At 37.1% G+C, this 19360-nt stretch overlaps 1 protein-coding gene across 3 annotated transcripts in view; it reads right to left on the reverse strand.

Annotated features, from left to right (window-relative positions):
- Window positions 1–19360, reverse strand: part of c12.2 (von Willebrand factor A domain-containing protein c12.2) — a 1756568-nt gene that overhangs the window by 74682 nt on the left and 1662526 nt on the right. For all 3 annotated transcript variants that reach the window (XM_081733805.1, XM_081733806.1, XM_081733807.1), the window contains exon 27: window positions 19000–19184. In XM_081733805.1, coding sequence (XP_081589931.1) covers window positions 19000–19184 — 185 coding nt within the window. The remainder of the gene's footprint in view (window positions 1–18999; window positions 19185–19360) is intronic.

Genomic DNA, 19360 nt, shown 5'->3' on the forward strand with positions numbered 1-19360 from the left:
AAAAGCTATGTGTCTTGAAGCAGGATACGACTTTGGATACTCTGTTTATACACTTTCTATATCCGTAGGAATATACTGTATTTCACGAATATAAATAACATACTGTAATGAGAATATTGAGAAGTTAAATCTGTATGACAAATAGCTGCAAATAAATACACTACATAACTTATTTATTGCTATTAAACGATTTTCCTAACTTGTATTTAACATTCTCATATATAATAACGACCTACTGTGAAAATTATCTCAGATGTTATATTTTAAACATAATAATTACTATGTTCTGCAATTATTATGTTATATATAAACAACTTATGTATTTTAATATAATTATTTTATATAATTTTTCATGCATTGCGGAAAATATAATTTTAAAAAGAGTATTGACCCAGACAGGATTCGAACTCACAACCTTATGATTTGAAATCCAACAGCTTACCAATGAGCCAACACAACGACTTCTAGAATTAAGCTTCTAGCGATGTATAACGGATCTCAAGATAATTATGACATTCATATCCATTACAAACGCTGTTTCTGTTCTACTTTGACTTTTATTTTAGTACTCAGGCGATAATTATGTTCTATTTCTTAACTTTGAGCATTCTTTTACATATGGAAAGATTCTTTAACGTATTTAAATGCTCCATTACGTATAGAGAGCTAAATGACAAACAAGCACGTGCAAGGTTTCGAAATATTGTATCATTAAGTATTTCAATCAATGTTGCTTTTTTAAACACTTGGTAACAAGTCTTATTATATTTAAAAGAAGAAAAACACATCTGCAAACTTTTTCCCGATTGCAAAGGCTGGCTTGGAGGTTCGAACCTGGCTTACTTTTTCCCGAAGATACCCGAAGCTGGACTTAGAAAATTTTTGCCTCAAAACACCAATAAAGAATGCGCTCAACCTTTTTGAGACAAGGTGTACATTGCGTTATAACTCTCCTATTTGAGCTTTTTCGTCCGTTTTTTTTTTTTCAGGTCCAGAGGCATTGTAGAAGACCTTATGTATGGTTTCACACCTTCCTGCGTCGAGACATAGGAAGTGATGACGTCATAATTCTAAAATATATATTTTCTTTTAATATTGCGGGGCCGGTCTATGTTCATTATTTTTTGGCGGGCTTATTTTTGCACGTAGAAGATTGAAATTTTGCACAAACATTCAGTCCACCGAGTAGTATTTACCAGATTTTTTTCAGATTTCTGCGTTAAAACAGGGGGGTCCAGAGGGGCAAAAAGTTAAAAAAGGGATATTTTTACCAAAAATCCCTTTCTTCGCGATTTTCCCGCCTTAGATACATGATGGTGACAAGTGAATGGTACCGCCTGAAAAGCAGTTCTATTCTGAAGAGAATGATGTGCGACACATGACCCTAGGGTAATTAGGGAAGTGTCAGGGAATTTTTATCAAAATATACTTCTGTATAGGGGAATTTTGGACATTTTCGGTATTATTTTTTTGCGGGCTTATTTTTGCACCTAGAAGATTGAAATTGTGCACAAACATTCAGTCCACCGAGGAGTATTTACCAGATTTTTTTTCAGATTTCTGTGTTAAAACAGGGGGGTACAGAGGGGCTAAACGTTGAAAAAGGGAAATTTTTACCAAAAAATCCCTTTCACGGGATTTTCTCGCCTTAGATACATGATGGAGACAAGTGAGTCATACCGCCTGAAAGGCAGTTCTAAGCTGAAGACAATGATGGGCGAAACATGACCCTAGGGTAATTAGGGATGTCTCAGGAAATTTTTTACCTGAGATCATGGTGTTTTACGGTAATTTGCGGCATGGTGGGAATTCCTGATAAAATTTCTCCCGCCCTTAGTATTCAAGATAGAAACTTGAAATTTGGCAGACACATTCAGTATACCAAGTTCTATTTATCAGATTTTTTAGATTGCTACGTTCACACAGGGCCGCTCCAGAGGGGCCCAAAGTGCGAGAAAAAAATCCCTCCGAAATTTTCATTTTGATATAATTTTCCCCGCTCCTGGTATATGGTATGAGCATGCATTTGAAAGTGGTACCATTTGAAAGCCAGCTCCATTGGGAAGAGAATGAGGTATGAACCATGATCCTAGGATAAATAGTGACGATGCAGTAGCTGCTTGACTGAAAGTCTAAAAAATAGCCCAAAAAGCCGGGTACCGGAAAGGCTATTTGGGTTTTCTCTTTACTATGACGTATAATATTCAACTTTTCACTTTTCTTAAAATGTTATTCAATACACTCACTGTCTACGATGTTATATGTGCAACCACACGTTGGCCAATTAAATGCTGAAGGTAAAAGTTTTCATGATTCCGAAAACACGGATTTTCCTTTACCGCGAACAATGTTCGTGTTGTGCAATAAGTTACACATAGTGTTCTCGGTAATAACAATTCTGTTTCATTATTTGATAAACGGTATAAATGTTTATGTCCATCAGAGTTCGGTTGATCCACAAATAGTTTATTTTACAAGAATTTTCAACAATATATGCATTAATGTTAAGATTTTCCATAATTAAAGTGTACACTAACTAGGGGTGTTCCGGATTCCGGAATTCCGGAATACTTCGGAATGAAAATCTTAATTCCGGAATCGGAATTAAAAATTTAGTTATTCCAGAATTCCGAAATCTCGGAATTCCGTAATTTTGGAATCTCGGAATTCCGTAATTTCGGAATCTCGGAATTCCGTAATCTCGGAATTTCGGAATCCAGGAAGTTCATTCCGAAATTTCGAAATCTCTAAATTTCGGAATTCCGGAATTCCGAAAGTTCACCTCGAAATATCGGAGTTCAGGAATCTCGGAATTCCGGAACTTCAGTCAGAAATTTCGGAATTTCCAAAACTCGGAATTCCGGAATCTCGAAACTTCAGCTAGAAATTTATGAATTCCAGAATATGAGGACTTCGGTTCAGCACTTCTGAATCTTTGAAATTCGAAATTCCCAATAACGGTACGTCGATCCAGCATATCGGAATCTCGGAATGCTGAAATGTCAGCATCTGAAATCTTCAAGTAACATGATTATGAGATAGACATCAACACTCAGACAATGTAATGATGAAACTTACTCTTTTTTACTCATTGTCAGTGGCGGCAATACTCCGTCTTTCTGCAGAACGAAAAGAGCTGAGCAGAAGGACTCATTGAACAAAGTGTAAAGACTTCATTTACTGGTTCTTGTCTTGTTCTAATGTTCTACCCAAAGGCAGGCTCTAATATGTTTATACATCGTTGCTATCTGGGTCACTAGTGCAATACGGATAGAGTATCGACCAGTTTCTTCCCTGTGTGGCTTCAAAATGACATATAGAAAATGAAAAACTTAGAAACAGGGTGAAGCCATAGATTGCGAGTTTCGTATTCATTACCTATATATTTACTTGCACACTTGAGCCGATATTCACCCTCGTACTCCTTAATGTTTAGAAGCCAGGTTCTGGATACCTAGCTGAAATGCTCGTTCTGCGCACGAAGAGATTTTAGATTTTAAAAAGGCATACGACTCGGTTAGGAGAGAAATATTATACACCGTTCTTACAGAACTTGGAATACCGAGAAAGCTAATTAGATTAATTAAGATATGTTTATATGAATCCCAAAGTAAAGTCCGGGTAGGAAAATTTTTGTCCACGAGCTTTCACGTCGAAAATGGCCTGAAACAAGGAGATGCGTTGTCGCCATTATTATTTAACTTTGTTCTGGAATATGCTATAAGGAAAATCAAAGATAGCAACCAGGGCCTAGAGTTGAACGGTATTCACCACGTTATGGCATATGCTGATGATGTAAATTTAATAGAGGATGATAGGAGAACAATAGAAAGAAATGCAGAAATCTTATTAAACGCTTACAGGGACATTGATTTAGAAGTAAATGCAGAGAAAACTAAATACATGGAAGTGTGTCGGGACCGTAATACGGAAAATTGTGGATGCGTTAAAATATTAAATAATACTTTTGATAAAGTGGATAGTTTCAAATATCTAGGATCAATATTAACCGAGGAAAATCATATTCACGAAGACATTAAATGTCGACTAAAAGCAGGGAATTCGTGTTACTATTCGGCGCAAAATCTCTTGTCCTCGCGAATTCTGTGGAGGAATTTGAAGCTTAAAATATATAAATCGATAATCATCCCTGTTGTTCTGAAAGTATTTGAGAACAAGATCGTGAGACGAATATTCGGACCCAAGAGGAATGGGAATGGGGAATGGCGGAAACTTCATAACGAGGAACTACATAATTTATACGGTCTACCCAACATTGTTAGGGTCGTCAAGTCTAGGAGGCTTAGGTGGGCAGGTCATGTAGCTAGAATGGTAGAAAGTAGAAACGCTTTCAAAATTTTGACTGGAAGACCAATCGGAAAACGACCATTAGGAAGACCTAGGCGCAGATGGGAGGACACTATTAAGGTGGATCTCGCAGAGATTGGAATACAAAGTAGAAACTGGATGCAGTTAGCTAAGGATAGAAGTCAGTGGAGAGCTTTTGTGAACGCGGCATTGAACCTCCGGGTTGCATAGGCCATAGAATTAGTTAGTTAGTTTAGTCATATGTGTACCAAGTTTGGTTGAAATTGCTTCAGGTGTTCCAGAATTATGCTGGAACAAACATACATCCATTTTTATAAGACAAAGCATCTAGCTCTTCTCCCTCATAGTTTTCTTAGTTTTTATTTTCTTGTATTAGGAAAACAACTTTTCAACGAAAACATGTGGTTCGGAGCTCACATACGTAGTCGATCCCGTAACTAGCTGATAGCAAATAGTTTTTCATAACGTAGGTTTTGCATAATGCTATAACATAATTATGTAATTTTTGTAGATAGCATGGCACAAAAATTAATTCAATTATACCATGATACCTTTTTTAATACACAAAATGAAAACTTTCCTTAATGTCAAATGTATTTTGCGTTAATATAAAGAAGAAATAAAAATATGATAGATCTGAACTGCGGAAGTTTGGAAATACAATCTATATATATAAAAGAGAACGCACAAATCCTTTGTTCCCTCATCACGCTAATACGGCTGAACCAATTTCTTTCATTTTGGGGGGGTTATTAGGATTTGGACCCTAGATGGTTTTTATCATATCAATTTAATTTTTAATTACCAGTGTCTTGAGATAATTGACCATTCAAGTGTCCATAACGTACAAATCCTTTGTTAGTTCATCATAGGTAAAAATAAACGTATTTATATGCAACCCGCATGACCGTGTCACTCGGCGGGTTAACATAAATGACAGGCGATATAATGTTAACATTTAGTGCAATCTACTATGGTTTTTATCATATCACTTGAAAGCGAAAAAGTAAAAATTATCTAAGTAACAAAGTTTATTGCGTTCCGGGGTGACCGCAGCGAAGCGGGGCGGATTAACATAAATGACAGGCGATATAATGTTAACATTTACTGCAATCTTCTATGGTTTTTATCATATCACTTGAAAGCGAAAAAGTAAAAATTATCTAAGTAACAACGTTTATTGCGTTCCGGGGTGACCGCAGCGAAGCGGGGTGAACGCTGCTAGTGTAATATATTTGTAATAACTGTATTTAATATTTGTGAAAGCAGTGGAAAAATATACAATCAATCTAGCTTTCAACACAAAGTAATAATGAAATGCCATATCAATAGAATGTTAATCCTCTCAAATTTCTTTAATTTAAAGGAAACCTATAATTTTAGTTTCTACCGTAATTTTTTCTATCAGAGCTTTACATAATAGCGGATTCTTACTCTTATAAATTAGGCTACCTGTTCATAAGATCAATAAAATAAACAAACAAAAAATACCTTATTATGTTTAAAGATGTTGGTTAATGCAATATAAATTTCGTATAAATTTTCATAGATTAGAATATACATTATTACAATTAATTTACAAAAACTAAAAAAATACACATTACCTCAAATCCAATACTATCATTGTACAACATTTTAATACTTTTCTGAACACGGTACGCGCGGTTATAGAACAACCTTTATTTCGTCGGACTCTGATGTATAAAATCAGTTCTTCGATCCCGACTCGTGAGAGGATAGTTATGTTCGCGACAATTTTCAAAAGAATAAATGTTTTAAAAATTAGAAATAATATCCTATATATTTGATGGATGCCATTAAACCTGATTGTATCTGTAAATTATTTCTACTACAAAATGTTACTTTTGAAAATTCTTTTATCCTTTCATAGCGTTTTCAGTCTGGTTAGTTTTACTAGGACATATGTAAAAGGCAGAATGGAAATGTACATTAACTACAAATTAAAATAAAAAGTACTTATCATGATGAAACATAAGGAAATTTTATACAAATAACATAATAACAATATATATTACGCATATTTAATACGTAACACTAGAAAACTAAGAAAATGTTATGCTGTACAAACAACATTTTAAATACGAAATATTATGAAACTTAAGAAATATATTAATTGAAATATTATATTGAAATAATGTATTGACATTATGAAATCAAAGGGAATGTTATTTGAATAATATACAGATACATCTATGCAGTGATAATGACACTGGTAACTATGCCCTTCTCAATAGCTTAAATTTACCGTACCTTTGAAAATAAGAAAAAACAGATACAGAGACCGACAGAAGTATTGGAATAATTTATTACTTTATTTACATTGTATGAATTATAAACAACATACATCATATTTGCTTAGTAGTGTTGAATTTGTAAACTTATAAACGTTACCATTATGTGTCTCCGAAACTATATTTAAAATATCATAATGCATGTATTTAGCACACAATATATAGAGTCTACTATATTTCTCCTGCGGTCTCACTTATAGGACGACATAACGTCTCCAAACGAGTAGACACATGACTGGATGCATGTTTTATGCCCCCACCACACAGTCGTTGATTTCATACTGTGCTTCGCAACAGCAGCTCGCAATTGTAGTGTAAAGCTAAGCATTCACAAGTGACATGGGGTGTAAAGGTAAGGAGACAACAGTCGAAGAGAGAAATGTTGTAATTAATCTGTACAAACAACACAAACCCCTCTCCGAAATTGATAGTACAGTCAACAGAAGCAAAATCATGGTGTTCTCCATCATTCAGCGCTTCAAACAGAGTAATAGTGTTGTGAACAAGCAGAGATACGCCGCTCCTTCTAAACTTACTACTAGAGACAGGAGCCAAACAAGCAGAATCCGGCATCTGAGATTAGAGGAAGCCTTAAACAATATTCTGGCACTGTGATGCACACAGGAACAGTTGGACGGGTTTTACATAGTGCCGGTTACAATGCCAGTTTTCCTACGAGGAAACCATATGTCAATTGTGTGAATCAGAAAAAGAGTCTAAAATTTGTTAATCTGTATAGGGGAAGCCAACAGAATTCTGGGATCACGTTCTCTGGTCGGATAAAAACAAATTCTGCTTATACAAGGGTGATGGACATGTTACAGTGTGAAGGCTATCAAATACAGCTAAGAACATGGTAGCTACAGTGAAACATGGAGGCAACAGTGTGATGGTATGGGGATGTATGGCTTCATCAGGCGTTGGGGAACTGGTGCTCATAGATGGAATCATGGAAAAGTTTGAATACAAGAGAATTCTTGAAAACAATCTTAAGAGGAGTGCACAGAAGCTAGAATTGGGAAATGGTTATTACTTCCATCAGGACAATGATCCAAAGTACACTGCGGAAATTATGAGGCTTTGGATGATGTATAACACTCCTCACACTTTGAAGATACCGACCAAATCACCAGATTTAAATCCTACAGAGAACATCTCGAACGAGCTCGAAGATCGTGTTAGGAAACATCACATTAGAAGTAAGGACCATCTGAAAGAACTTCTTCAGAGTGGAGAAATATGAACTCTGCAGTCAGCACAAAATAGTACAGTCATGTTAAAAAATTATCGTAGTAATCCATAGAAAGGGGAACATAACTAATTACTAGCTGTTCTCTGTTGAATGCTGATATCTAGATGTAAACAAACTATTTTCATCCTTTCTGGTAGTGGAAATAAGTATCCGATGCTTTTCATGAGTTTATATATTTAGTAGAAGACTCAAATTTATTTTGTAGCAGTTGTAATTTTGTCTACTTTCTTTGCATACCTATAGAAATGATAAATCTAGTAAACATGTTTATGTTAGAATAATTATGTCGGACTCTGTACTTCGTGTTGATTTATGAATCCGCTGTTATACTAAGCCAGAGATGTGAAACAATGAGAAAATTTAGCTTATATTCAATAGTATTTTAAAATGTTTTTGGGACAATAGCTTTGTTCATGGACAGAAATATTAACTGCCCAACATGCTCAGCGGTAAGATTATTTGTGTACACAAATATTTTCTCGCTAATTTTGTTAATCTTGGAAGATGGTGGGAATGATTATTCCACCAAAGTAGTGGCTCTTCCTCCAAATCTGCATCCCTAAGGCTTAGGTACAGGTTCAATTATTCTATGTGACTGCCTTCTTTATCCTGTCACCAAATATCCTTCGTTTTAGGCAACTGTCTAATCTTTTAGTACCAAAACACACATTCCCTCGATTATCTTTTTTAGGATTTCCTGCTGGAATAAGTCTCAACTTATACAGTACTCTACCTTTTGTTATCTCAATATTTTTACCCAAATTATCTTCTTTAAACCTGAGATCTAAGAAAGCACAAGTTTTCTACAAAATTCTGCTTCTTTCATCCTTCTCGAATCGCGATTTCAGAAGAGACAAAATTTCCATTTTCATGCTTCTTTCATCTTCTTTGAGGCTGCTTCTAAGATCTGTTCACTATCTCCCTCTTCAGTCAAAAAGTCATAGAATGAAAGATGTGTTTCCTGCGTACTTGGTTCATCTTGTTATGATATATCGTCTATCAGTTGAGATTCTTCGACTTGAAAATCTTTTGAAATTTGTTCATATGATGGCCATATGTCCGACGCTGAAACAGATGTTTCTGCTGACATACTGTCACAAAGCATTTGTAAGGACGATAATAGTTAATAATTCTAATTAATAATCATAGTTAATAATTCTGTTTCTTCGTTCTGAAGGATAAGATTTTTATATATTGTTTGAGACAGAACTTTTGCTATTTCTTCTTGGCGTGTTAAAACTACCAGCATCAAAAGGAAAGTAAACAATCATCTTGTTGGCGTGCATGACGGAAGTATTTTACGCAGAAGGCCTAATGCATCTTACTCTTCTTGCAGCGCATGTCTCATTTTCCTGCTTTGACTCATAATTTGTCTGTTTCCGAAGGTCCCTGTAGCTCAAGGGCTTTGTTTACTCTAATACTCAAAGTATGGCCGAAACAACTCAAATGTTGGAAATCGCTCAAGTCAACAATGGCCTTTACAATATTGGCACTACTGTTGTTACACAACGAACATTTTCAGTTGGTATTTCCCACATATATATACTAAAATATAAAGCCTCTAACAGATTTGATTTCGGAAAATCGGAATTCCGGAACTTCATCGCAAAATATCGGAAGTTCGGAATTCCGGAATCTCGAAACAAGATCTGAAATTTCGGAAGATCGGAATTCCGGAATCCAGAACACGATACTAAATTTCGGAATCTCGGAATTCCGGAATTTTCGGAATTATCGACATTCCGAATTCCGGAATTGAAATCTCAATTCCGAACACCCCTAACACTAACGTTTTGCATTTGGTAATATTTATGTTCACTAACACATATACTGTACACTATCTAAACGGTTTACTAATTACAAAGTTCACTTATTGTTTTCTCAGTTCACATAATTAAAGATTGTTTAATTGATATCCGTCCTCAATGTCTTTTTCGCACAAAATTAGCACTAACTCAGTTAAATATGTAGCATTACTTACTATAGTTGTATAACTTCTATACAAATGTTTCTGCGTTGCATGTTCAATCATGTGTGACTCCACATACACACCAAACAACTCTTCTTGCTTTTTTGCTGTTGTTATAACACACCATGGCCAGGTTTCGTATGAGATAGGGTCTACAATCAAATAATTATGTGCTTCCTCATTGTAGATACCCTGTGCACAATCAGCACACATTAATGCATAATCCGGTTTCCACTGATTAATAGTATCTTTCACACATTTCACATTAAGGTTGTTATATGAAGATCCACATTATATATGTGCAAAATTATTTTATAATGATGATGAATGTATACGGGATTCTGAGGATGAAAGTGTCAAAACTCTTGACGCTGAAATTGATTTAAATGGGTCCACATTTTCACTATTAGCACATCTTTGAAATCCAATTCCGGAAGAAGGTCAGGAGATGGTGGAAAATAATCATCAGCCTCTTTTCCTTCTTGTGCACGATGTGCTATTTGCATCATCAGTAGGAATACAAAAGATCGTTCCCTGTGAACCATCCTAGGATAAACTTGAGTTCCATTCAAACTCATCGCTGCGATTTCGAGTTGGATAACAATCTTCTGATGATATGATTGTGACGGTACTTACTAGTTAGTATTTTCAAAATCTTGTATCTAAAGAAAAATCTACAATAACGATATCAGTCACGTGATGACGCTAAAACTTCACAGAATATGTTAATAAAGTGTTCATCAATTCTATTCACATGTACGAAGATAAGAATTTCACACAATGTCATTTTTTGCATCAAGATTACGCGTTCGCGTCCGCACCAGTCCAGCAAGTGTTTTCCGACCGCACACCGCATAGTACTACATTAGCGCTAACCAGCACTAATGTAATACCATAGATTGGTATGTGTTATTATAATTTTCAGATTGGGGGCGCGGTGGCTCAGTGGTAGAGCGTTCACCTCTGGTGCTTGGGGTCCCGGGTTCGATCCCAGCCCCCGCCAAGTGAACTTTGTGGTGGACAAACACCGTGCTCGTGGGTTTTCTCGGGGTTCTCCCGTTTCCTCCCACTTTCTTCATTCCACCATTTCACTCATCTCTCATAATCACCGTCTCCTTTAGCCTAACCGGCATAACCGTGGGACGTAAAACTCAGAGATTTCATTTCATTTTTATAATTTTCAGATGAGGCGACTTTCACTCAATCATCGTATTCAATTATTGCTTTCCACGTTCGGAAATTCGTGTTCAGAAATGGAGTGAAAAAAGTCATATTTTTATATGACTTCAAGAATAAAAGGAAGTAGGCCTCTTTGCATTTCATTCGGATTTTATTTCTTATACCCTCGTAACTTCTGTTCTACAAATAAAAATAATGGGGCAAGCATTAAATTGTTTAGCTGTTGTCTTTCTTCCAGGCACACATCCTGGAGGACCTCCGAAGTTGACCAACTCCTTTGCCCCCTCGCCGGGTCTAAGCTAAATTAAAAGAAGATCACATGTCATTCCTGTGCATGATACGTCAATTAGCAACTAATGTCCCAGTGCAGTCCCCTCACACTTTGATTTTGCCCCCAGGCAAAATTTTCTGTATGAAAGTTTGTGCAGCTGCTTGCAAGGAGCTCTTACTTACATATTCCTTCTGAAACTGGAACGTTACCAGAAATTTTGAAAGGAGATAACTGGTATTGAGTGTTTTTCATAATGCATTGACTTATGACTTCAGTTCTACAGTTTAAAAGCTTCAGTCAATTTAACGTTGCTAGCTTTCATCTTTTAAATATGTATCTCTGTCCATTCTGGAAGAGTTTATATTCATTTTGGTACGGTACCTGGATCATGCTTACCATCACAAAAATCGTCTGAAATGATTCTTACATTTTTTCCAGTACGTCAGACCTTCGGCCTCAGAAAAGCTCTCTTATCATTCCATAGGCAGATCTAGTGAGAAGGGGCGAATGGACTTTTGCCCTCAGCGTCTCAGGCACCAGTGATGCGAAAGCCTGGTGAGAAAAAACTGTGAGTCTCTCACTCCCTCATCCCAAACCGCCATCCAAGAGTCCGTCCTAGATCCGCCTCTGCTTCATTCTTGCACAAAAGGATGGAAGATTCAGAAGGGCTGTAACACTTGGGAATATTAGCTAGATTGTACTAACGATAGTAGAGTACATAATGGACTGAGAGCAGATTATTGATCTAATTTATATTGTCACAAAAATACGTTAGTCATCTGATGTTGCTGATACAACACAAAGGAGTAATATTTTTCCTTGAGGGGCGCCGAAACCTTCAGGCATCAAATACTCTTATATAGCTTTATTGTTATGGAGATTTCTTTTTATCCGTATGAGATTTCGTCCTGCGTGTTTTGGCCCAACGAAGTTTGGCCTGCGTGATTTTGTGTGGCGCAGTTTCAGCCAGGCGAGATATTGGTTCGAGAGGTTTTGGCTAGACGAAATTTTCGCCGGTGAGATTTTGTTCGCATATCTATTTTTCCTTAAGGGACCGCGCAACCCCTTCTGGATCTGTTACAAAGACACAGAGTTAATATTCTTCATTCAAAGAATGAACGGTCCGGAAGGGGCGCAGAATATTGGAGATATTAGCTAGTTCATATTGACGACAGACGGAAAGCAGATTATTGGTCTAATATATCGACACAAAAATATCTTAGTCATCTCATCTCGTTGAAATAACACAGAAGAGTTGTATTTCCCTTGAGGGAAGAACGCAACTCCTAGATTCACCACAGGGCCATTTAAGTGCAAAAAGAATGAAAGGTCGAAAAGGGGAAGGAGAACAAATATTACCCGCTGTAACATTGGGAATATAAACTAGTTTGAACTAACAATAGATTGAGAGCAGATTATTAACAAAAACTTTTGTCGTTTCCTCTCGCTGAAATAACACAAAAGGAGTTATATCTTTCTTTCAGAAGGGCGCATGTCTCTGGACCCACTACTAATGTTAAAGATATAAAGGTTAACATCTGAGCTTACAAAAGAAGCCTATGAGACACATACGATTTGAGTGTATCAATGCCATCCGAAATGTTAACATTTTCTGCAGATATTAACATCTCCGCCTATATTCTACCTTCGTGTCACCCCGGGACTGACAACAGGGGGTACAGCTCAGGAGCGTCATTTCAGATTTTTCTTGGGGGAGGCAAGACCCCTTGATATAAGTAAAATTTCGCGTTTTCACTGATTTACTACTATCTATTGATAAAATGCATATAAAACTCAAACTCAGGGAGGGTGTAATTGCCTCTCCCTGCCTCCCCTAAATGACACCTCTGGTACGACTGTACCATCGTATCACTACCTTTCCTCTGCTTTGAAAATGGATGTCCTTGAGCGAAAATTTTAGCCGGGGAAAAGCCAGAAATAAAATCAAACCATATGTGGTTAGTTCTGGCGGACATCGGACCAGATCCGTTGTCACATCTTTTTCGGATTTGTGATGGGCCTGTGGTATTTTTGTTGACAAAAATTCTTAAATGTGGTTAGTGATTAGTAACACAGGTGGAAGTATGGTTGTATTTGGGGCCGCAGTGGCTCAATGATGGGGCTGTCATCTCTGGTGCATGGATTCCTTGGTTTGATCCCAGTTCTCGCCAGTGGCCTTTATGGTAGTCGAATACCACCTGCGGGGGTTCTCTCGTTTCGTCCCATTTTCTTCATTTCCCATTTCATTTATTACCATCACCATCTCCCTTATCCTTGGAGTACAATCGTTGAGTTGAGTTGATTTTGAGTTTAAGGCCCCTTTCAGCAGCGAGGCTTTATGAGACGTGGATCTATTGATTAACGTGAAATCCGAACCACATGAGCTCCCACCGGGAAACGAACCCGGGTATTCCACACATGGAGAATAATCGTGAGACATTAAAGTATTTTTTAAAAAGCATGGTTGTGGTGAAATGGTCAGGAATCTGGTCTACACCTTCAGCCTTTTGCGACTAATTGCGTCGCAAAGACGAGAAAGAATAGTCCGGTAGCCACCAAAGGGGTAAAATTTAGTGAACCTGGAATTGCGGTACGCCCAAAGTTTTTCTGCTGTTTCTTACTGTTTTTGTTTTGAGTGTGTTAGGCAATGATCTGCCGGGTGCCACTCTGTCATTATTCGGCAAACTGAGATATTGGCGCCTGAAATTGGGAGTCTCTTCAAATCATGCTACGCCACTATTCTTAGACATTTCCTTCAATAACTCGGAAACCATTCATCCTAGAACAATTAAATTCGGCATGTAGATGAATACCAATGTCGTTAACATTAACATATCTTCAGTTTGAAAGAATATAATAAATGCCAGCAGTGTTGCCAGGTTCAAAATTAATGTTAACGTTTATTATTTTATTTATTTTTGAACCTAAATTGTCGTACGCCCAAAGTTCCTTTGTTGTATCTTATTGATTTGAGTGTACTAAGCAAGAATCTGTCGGGTGTCACTTTGTCATTGTTGGGCAGATTGCGGTACGGGCCCCTGATATCAGGGCCTTTATTATATCCACGCTATGCTACTGTTTATAGACATTTGCTTCAATATCTCGGGAATCATTCAACAATTAAATGACAATTGGAAATCCAGACACAGTAATGACAACAATGATAGAGACGAAACGACTAACTGATGAAGTAGGTCAGCAGCATGTATTTTTCACAACTAATCGGGCTCTGTATCGAATTGCTGTTGATATCATGTGGTATTACCCTGAGGAGTTAAAGAATTTCACTCTTAGACTTAGTGGAATGCGTATCCTAATTAGCTTCGTGGGATTTGTTGAGATTCTCATGGCAAATAGTGGGATTGAAAAATATTGTCATGTGCATTTGGAGGTGTTTGTTCAATGTTGTCGGGTAAGAAATTTCCACAGAACGTAACAGTGTTACGAATATTAGCAGAAGAAATACTTAGACCGCATATATTAAGTGTATCTATCAGTGATGAAAGATTACTTATAGAATACATTTCATGCAAAGAAGACATGAGCAAGACATGTAAGCTGTGGGTGAATTGCCTAGTGAAGTCTGTTCTAATAATGACGCTGTTTGTGAGAGCTGAACGAGAGGCTGATTTTCCATTACATATGTATGCTGTGAAGGAAATGATTCCACACTTTTTTTTTTTGCAGCAGAACATTTCAACTATGCTAGATATTGCTTTTATTATTATTCCTTGATGTATGATACAACATTGATAGTAATGTATTGGAGAAGTTTTTAAAAGGAGAACGTGTTGCACGACATAGACAAGGTATATAGAATGCTATTTGGAGTTATATGTTTATTGAAACTACCTTCATGAGGTATGGGAAGAGCCATAGAGGGCTTATTGGTGTTACTCTAAACAAAAACATGGTTGCAACTTCGCCACTAACTTGCACTTTCTTCTTTGTGATATAGAAAAAGCATGGAGGTCTTCACATTTGCACTCAGCTGCAGAAAAAAACATTGAAGAACTACGAAATGATAAAGACCTCCATGCTTTTTCTATATCACAAAGAAGAAAGTGAACCCGGAAAGAAAAAGGGCAAGGAAGACAGAAAAAGAATTCGAGAAAAAATGCAGCTGCATCTGTAAACGTTCGTGCTGCTGTAACAATAGGAGAAAAGCAAATGATTGAATTCCAAAGATCATGGCCTAAAGGTTTTCAGAGGCCCATCTCAAAGAAAATTATAACCATGGCCTCAATGAAGAGAAATGCAACCATTGACGGGGTTTCTGTTTACGACACCAGTGTCATATACCAATGTGTGATTGGCTTGTTGTATTCCAGATCAGTAGATGTTCCGTCTGTCCTTAAGCATGAACTAGCACTACTTCTAACTGCATTGTTTAATGATGATGGCTCTATGAGATCCACACCTAAAGCAGTCTTAAAATCAAATTTAGCAGTTGAACTCCCTAATCGTGTTCGAGCTCGTCACAGTGCTTACGTAATAGACTGTTCTGCAATTCTCTGCGTGGTACCCTGTCCATCAAATGGAACTGTTTTAGATTTTGTGAAAAGTATGTAGAATACATCAACGCTCGCCTACAAACTGCTGATGTATATCTTGTACTTGATAGATACAATAACAATAGTATTAAAAGTTGCATACGGGCACAACGATGTGTAAAAGTCAGCAGAAAGTATCAACTGAGAATGAATACTTCCTTTCCACCACAAGAAGTTATTCTTACAATTTCTGAAAACATTATTCAAGTAATTCAATACATATACAACTACTTGTGTGCAGTCGTTCTTTCAGAAAAAATGTTCCGGGGGGCACACTTAGTATTCCGGGGGGAGGGCACTGCTGGTACTTTTCTATTTATTATTATATTGCAGACGTATTATTTTAGTCTCTTCCGGGAGGCACTCTCAGAGCTCCGGGGGGGGGGGAAGTGCCTCCCAAAAACAAGTCTGGAAGAAACACTGCTTGTGTGAATGGAGAAAGTCCTTTCCTACTCTTCAGAAGTTGATAGTCACTGGGCCTGATTTACCCCTATCGATGTAACTCCAGATGGAACATTTCCATTTCCAGGTCTAAGTAATGGAAATGAAAAAGCAGACGTTATTCTTGTTCATCAAGCTATGCTATTAGCTAGAACTTCTATCAGAGTTATTTCCGATGACACGAATGTATTTCTCCTCCTCCTCCATCACTATGCTGAAATTGTTGAAGGTAGTTCAATTTTTATGGAATCTGCAATCAGCCAAAGGACAGCGCTTGATATTTCAGCATCAAAGGAGAAGTCGTTTGATATCGTTAAATATTTGCTAGCAGCTCATGCATTAACAGGAAGCGACACTGTTGAATGTATCTATGGAATAGGAAAGAAAAAGGCACTTCTCGTTTTAAAGAAGAGATTCAAATTGCCAAACCTTGGAAATCCTGCCGCAGAACTCAACACAGTAGTGCACAAAGCTTCAGAATTTATTGCAGCATACTATTGGGTTGAGCATCAGAAGAACATGTCTCAGGTACGGTACTCTGTATAGGCCAAGCAAGTAGGAAGTTCAAGCATGACATCCTTACATTTAAGAGCTCTTCCACCAACTCATGAAGCTTTCGTTGAACACACCAAAGCAGCCCACTTACAATGTGCTATCTAAGAATGCCATGCAACAAAGACCTCCAGATATGGATCCACTTCAACATGGTTGGCTTCCAGACGATATAAATAAGTTTTTGGTTCCAGTTATGCTTCTGCGAGCGAATCATTACGGTTACGAATGATTCGCTGTTCATGTTTACAATAAACGAAGTGTTTTACTGCTAAATGTAGTTCCTCTGCAAAGAAGCTAGGCTGTACAATGCTCTGTGTATGTGGCGGTAGTGATGAATGTGACAATCCTCTCACGAGGTCAGTGGAAGATAATTTTAGTGATTCTGATGAAGAAAGTGATTGTGAACAAAAATAGTTCATTGTACATGAAACAAGTGCAAAGAAAGTTCTGATAGTGTATTTTTCACATTCTGTGCTTTATTGTTTAAAAATAATATTTAAAAAAGTCAGCTTCATACTTCTAGAAGGAATATGAAATAAATGAACGCTACCAAGTTAACGTTAATTGATGTATATGAGATCTGAACTAGGTTGGTGAATTCAACACTGAGATTTAGATATTCCAATAAAAGCTCTTCTTACTTTTGACCCAGTCGCATCATTCAAATTGATGCAGTATTACTATAGTTTGAATGTATTTCTTTTGTTTTCTTCTGTACAAATAGTATAATGCTATACATGTGCCCATATTTTTCCTTTGCTCTTCCATTCAAAATTCCTAAAAGTAAATAAAGAAATAAACGTAAACATTAATTTTAACCTGGCAACACTGCTGGGAGTTACTGTATTTTTTTCAAATTGGGGATGGGGTTAACGTTAATAATATTGTTATTCCCTACGTTCGGAATTTGATTGTTCTAGGATAAATGGTTCCCGAGATATTGAAGGAAATGTTTACGAACAGTAGTGTAGCGTGAATCTAATGAGGACCCTGATATCAGGGGACCGTATCTGAATTTGCCCAACAATGACAGAGTAGCATCCGACAGATTCTTACTTAGCACACACAAATCAGTAAGATATAGCAAAGGAACTTTAGGCGTACGACAATTCAGGTTCAAAAGTAAATACGTTAACATTTAGATTTGAACCTGGCAACACTGCTAACAGTTACTGTATTTTTCAAATTTCGAATAGGGTAATGTTAACGACATTGATATTCACTTATTTACCGAATTTGGTTGTTCTAGGATGAATGGTTCCTGAAATATTGAAGGAAATGTCTGAAAATAGTGGCATAGCATGATGTAATAAGACCCTCAATTTCAGGCGCCCATATCTCAAAATATGAAATGAAATGAAATCTTTAAGTTTTACGTCCCACAGTTATGCCGGTTAGGCTAAAGGAGACGGTGATGAGAAATGAACGAAATGGTGGAATGAAGAAAGTGGGAGAATCCCGAGAAAACCCACGAACACGGTGTTTGTCTACCACAAAGTCCACTTGTCCAACAATGACAGCGTGGCACCCGGCAGATGCTTGCTTAGCACACTCAAATCAGAAAGAAACAGTAAAAAAAATCTTTGGGCGTACGACGATTCCAGGTTTATGGGGTCTGGCTACCAGACTAGAACCAGAAATAAGTCTTTTGATTGATTGTTTGGTTCTCCAGAGCGTATAAATGATAGAACATACCACAGAGTGTAGAAAACAATGTTAATTTCGCTTCCTTGTCACATCCTTTTCGAATTTGTAAGTCGTGTGATTTCCATTGGTAGTTCAACTTGAGTTTTCGGGTCACACCCACACGCGACACTTCAGTCAGAAAAGAAAGAGAAAACAGAAAAGCGGCACCGCTTCATGTCCACAGATTAAACACGATTCTGTCAGTAACTTAGTAATTCGCTTGCACCGACACTTACTGCATAGGACAAGACGTGTATCGTGCTAATTCTTATTAACTGCCATATCTGATCTTCCAATGAAGATAAAGAAAAGAAAGCATGGTCAGATATATTTTGATCAAGGTTGTGTAATCTAGTACTAAAAACATGAGTAGTTGAAAATAATATATTTGATTACTCTCGTATTGAAAAACTCCCTGTTTAAATGTCTTGAACAGATATATAACAACTTACATGATTCTATCGATTTTTTCCACTCTGCAAACGCCTTTTGTAGAGCTGTTAGAGAAGTTTCCCACAGCCGAACACAGCCTCCAACGTCAACAGATACCAAACCATTATTACTGGTTGATGCAATGAGTGCCGGAACTTCCGAAGTACTGTACAACCACGACGCATATGGTGAAGCTGTCACTGGCCTAGGAATACAGTACAGAAAACATTCTATTAATGCTACTTGGCAACGAAGACAAAAGTACAATATAAATACAGTAGATTTCAATCATCCAGCATACTGTGACGGAAGAGTAGGCCGGATATGAATAAAAAACCGACGGAAATCTAAAATTCTCATCTCCTACCCACATATACCATT

This window comes from Thermobia domestica, chromosome 12, assembly GCF_964235325.1.
Source record: "Thermobia domestica chromosome 12, izTheDome1.hap1.1, whole genome shotgun sequence".
NCBI classification, from domain to species: domain Eukaryota; kingdom Metazoa; phylum Arthropoda; class Insecta; order Zygentoma; family Lepismatidae; genus Thermobia; species Thermobia domestica.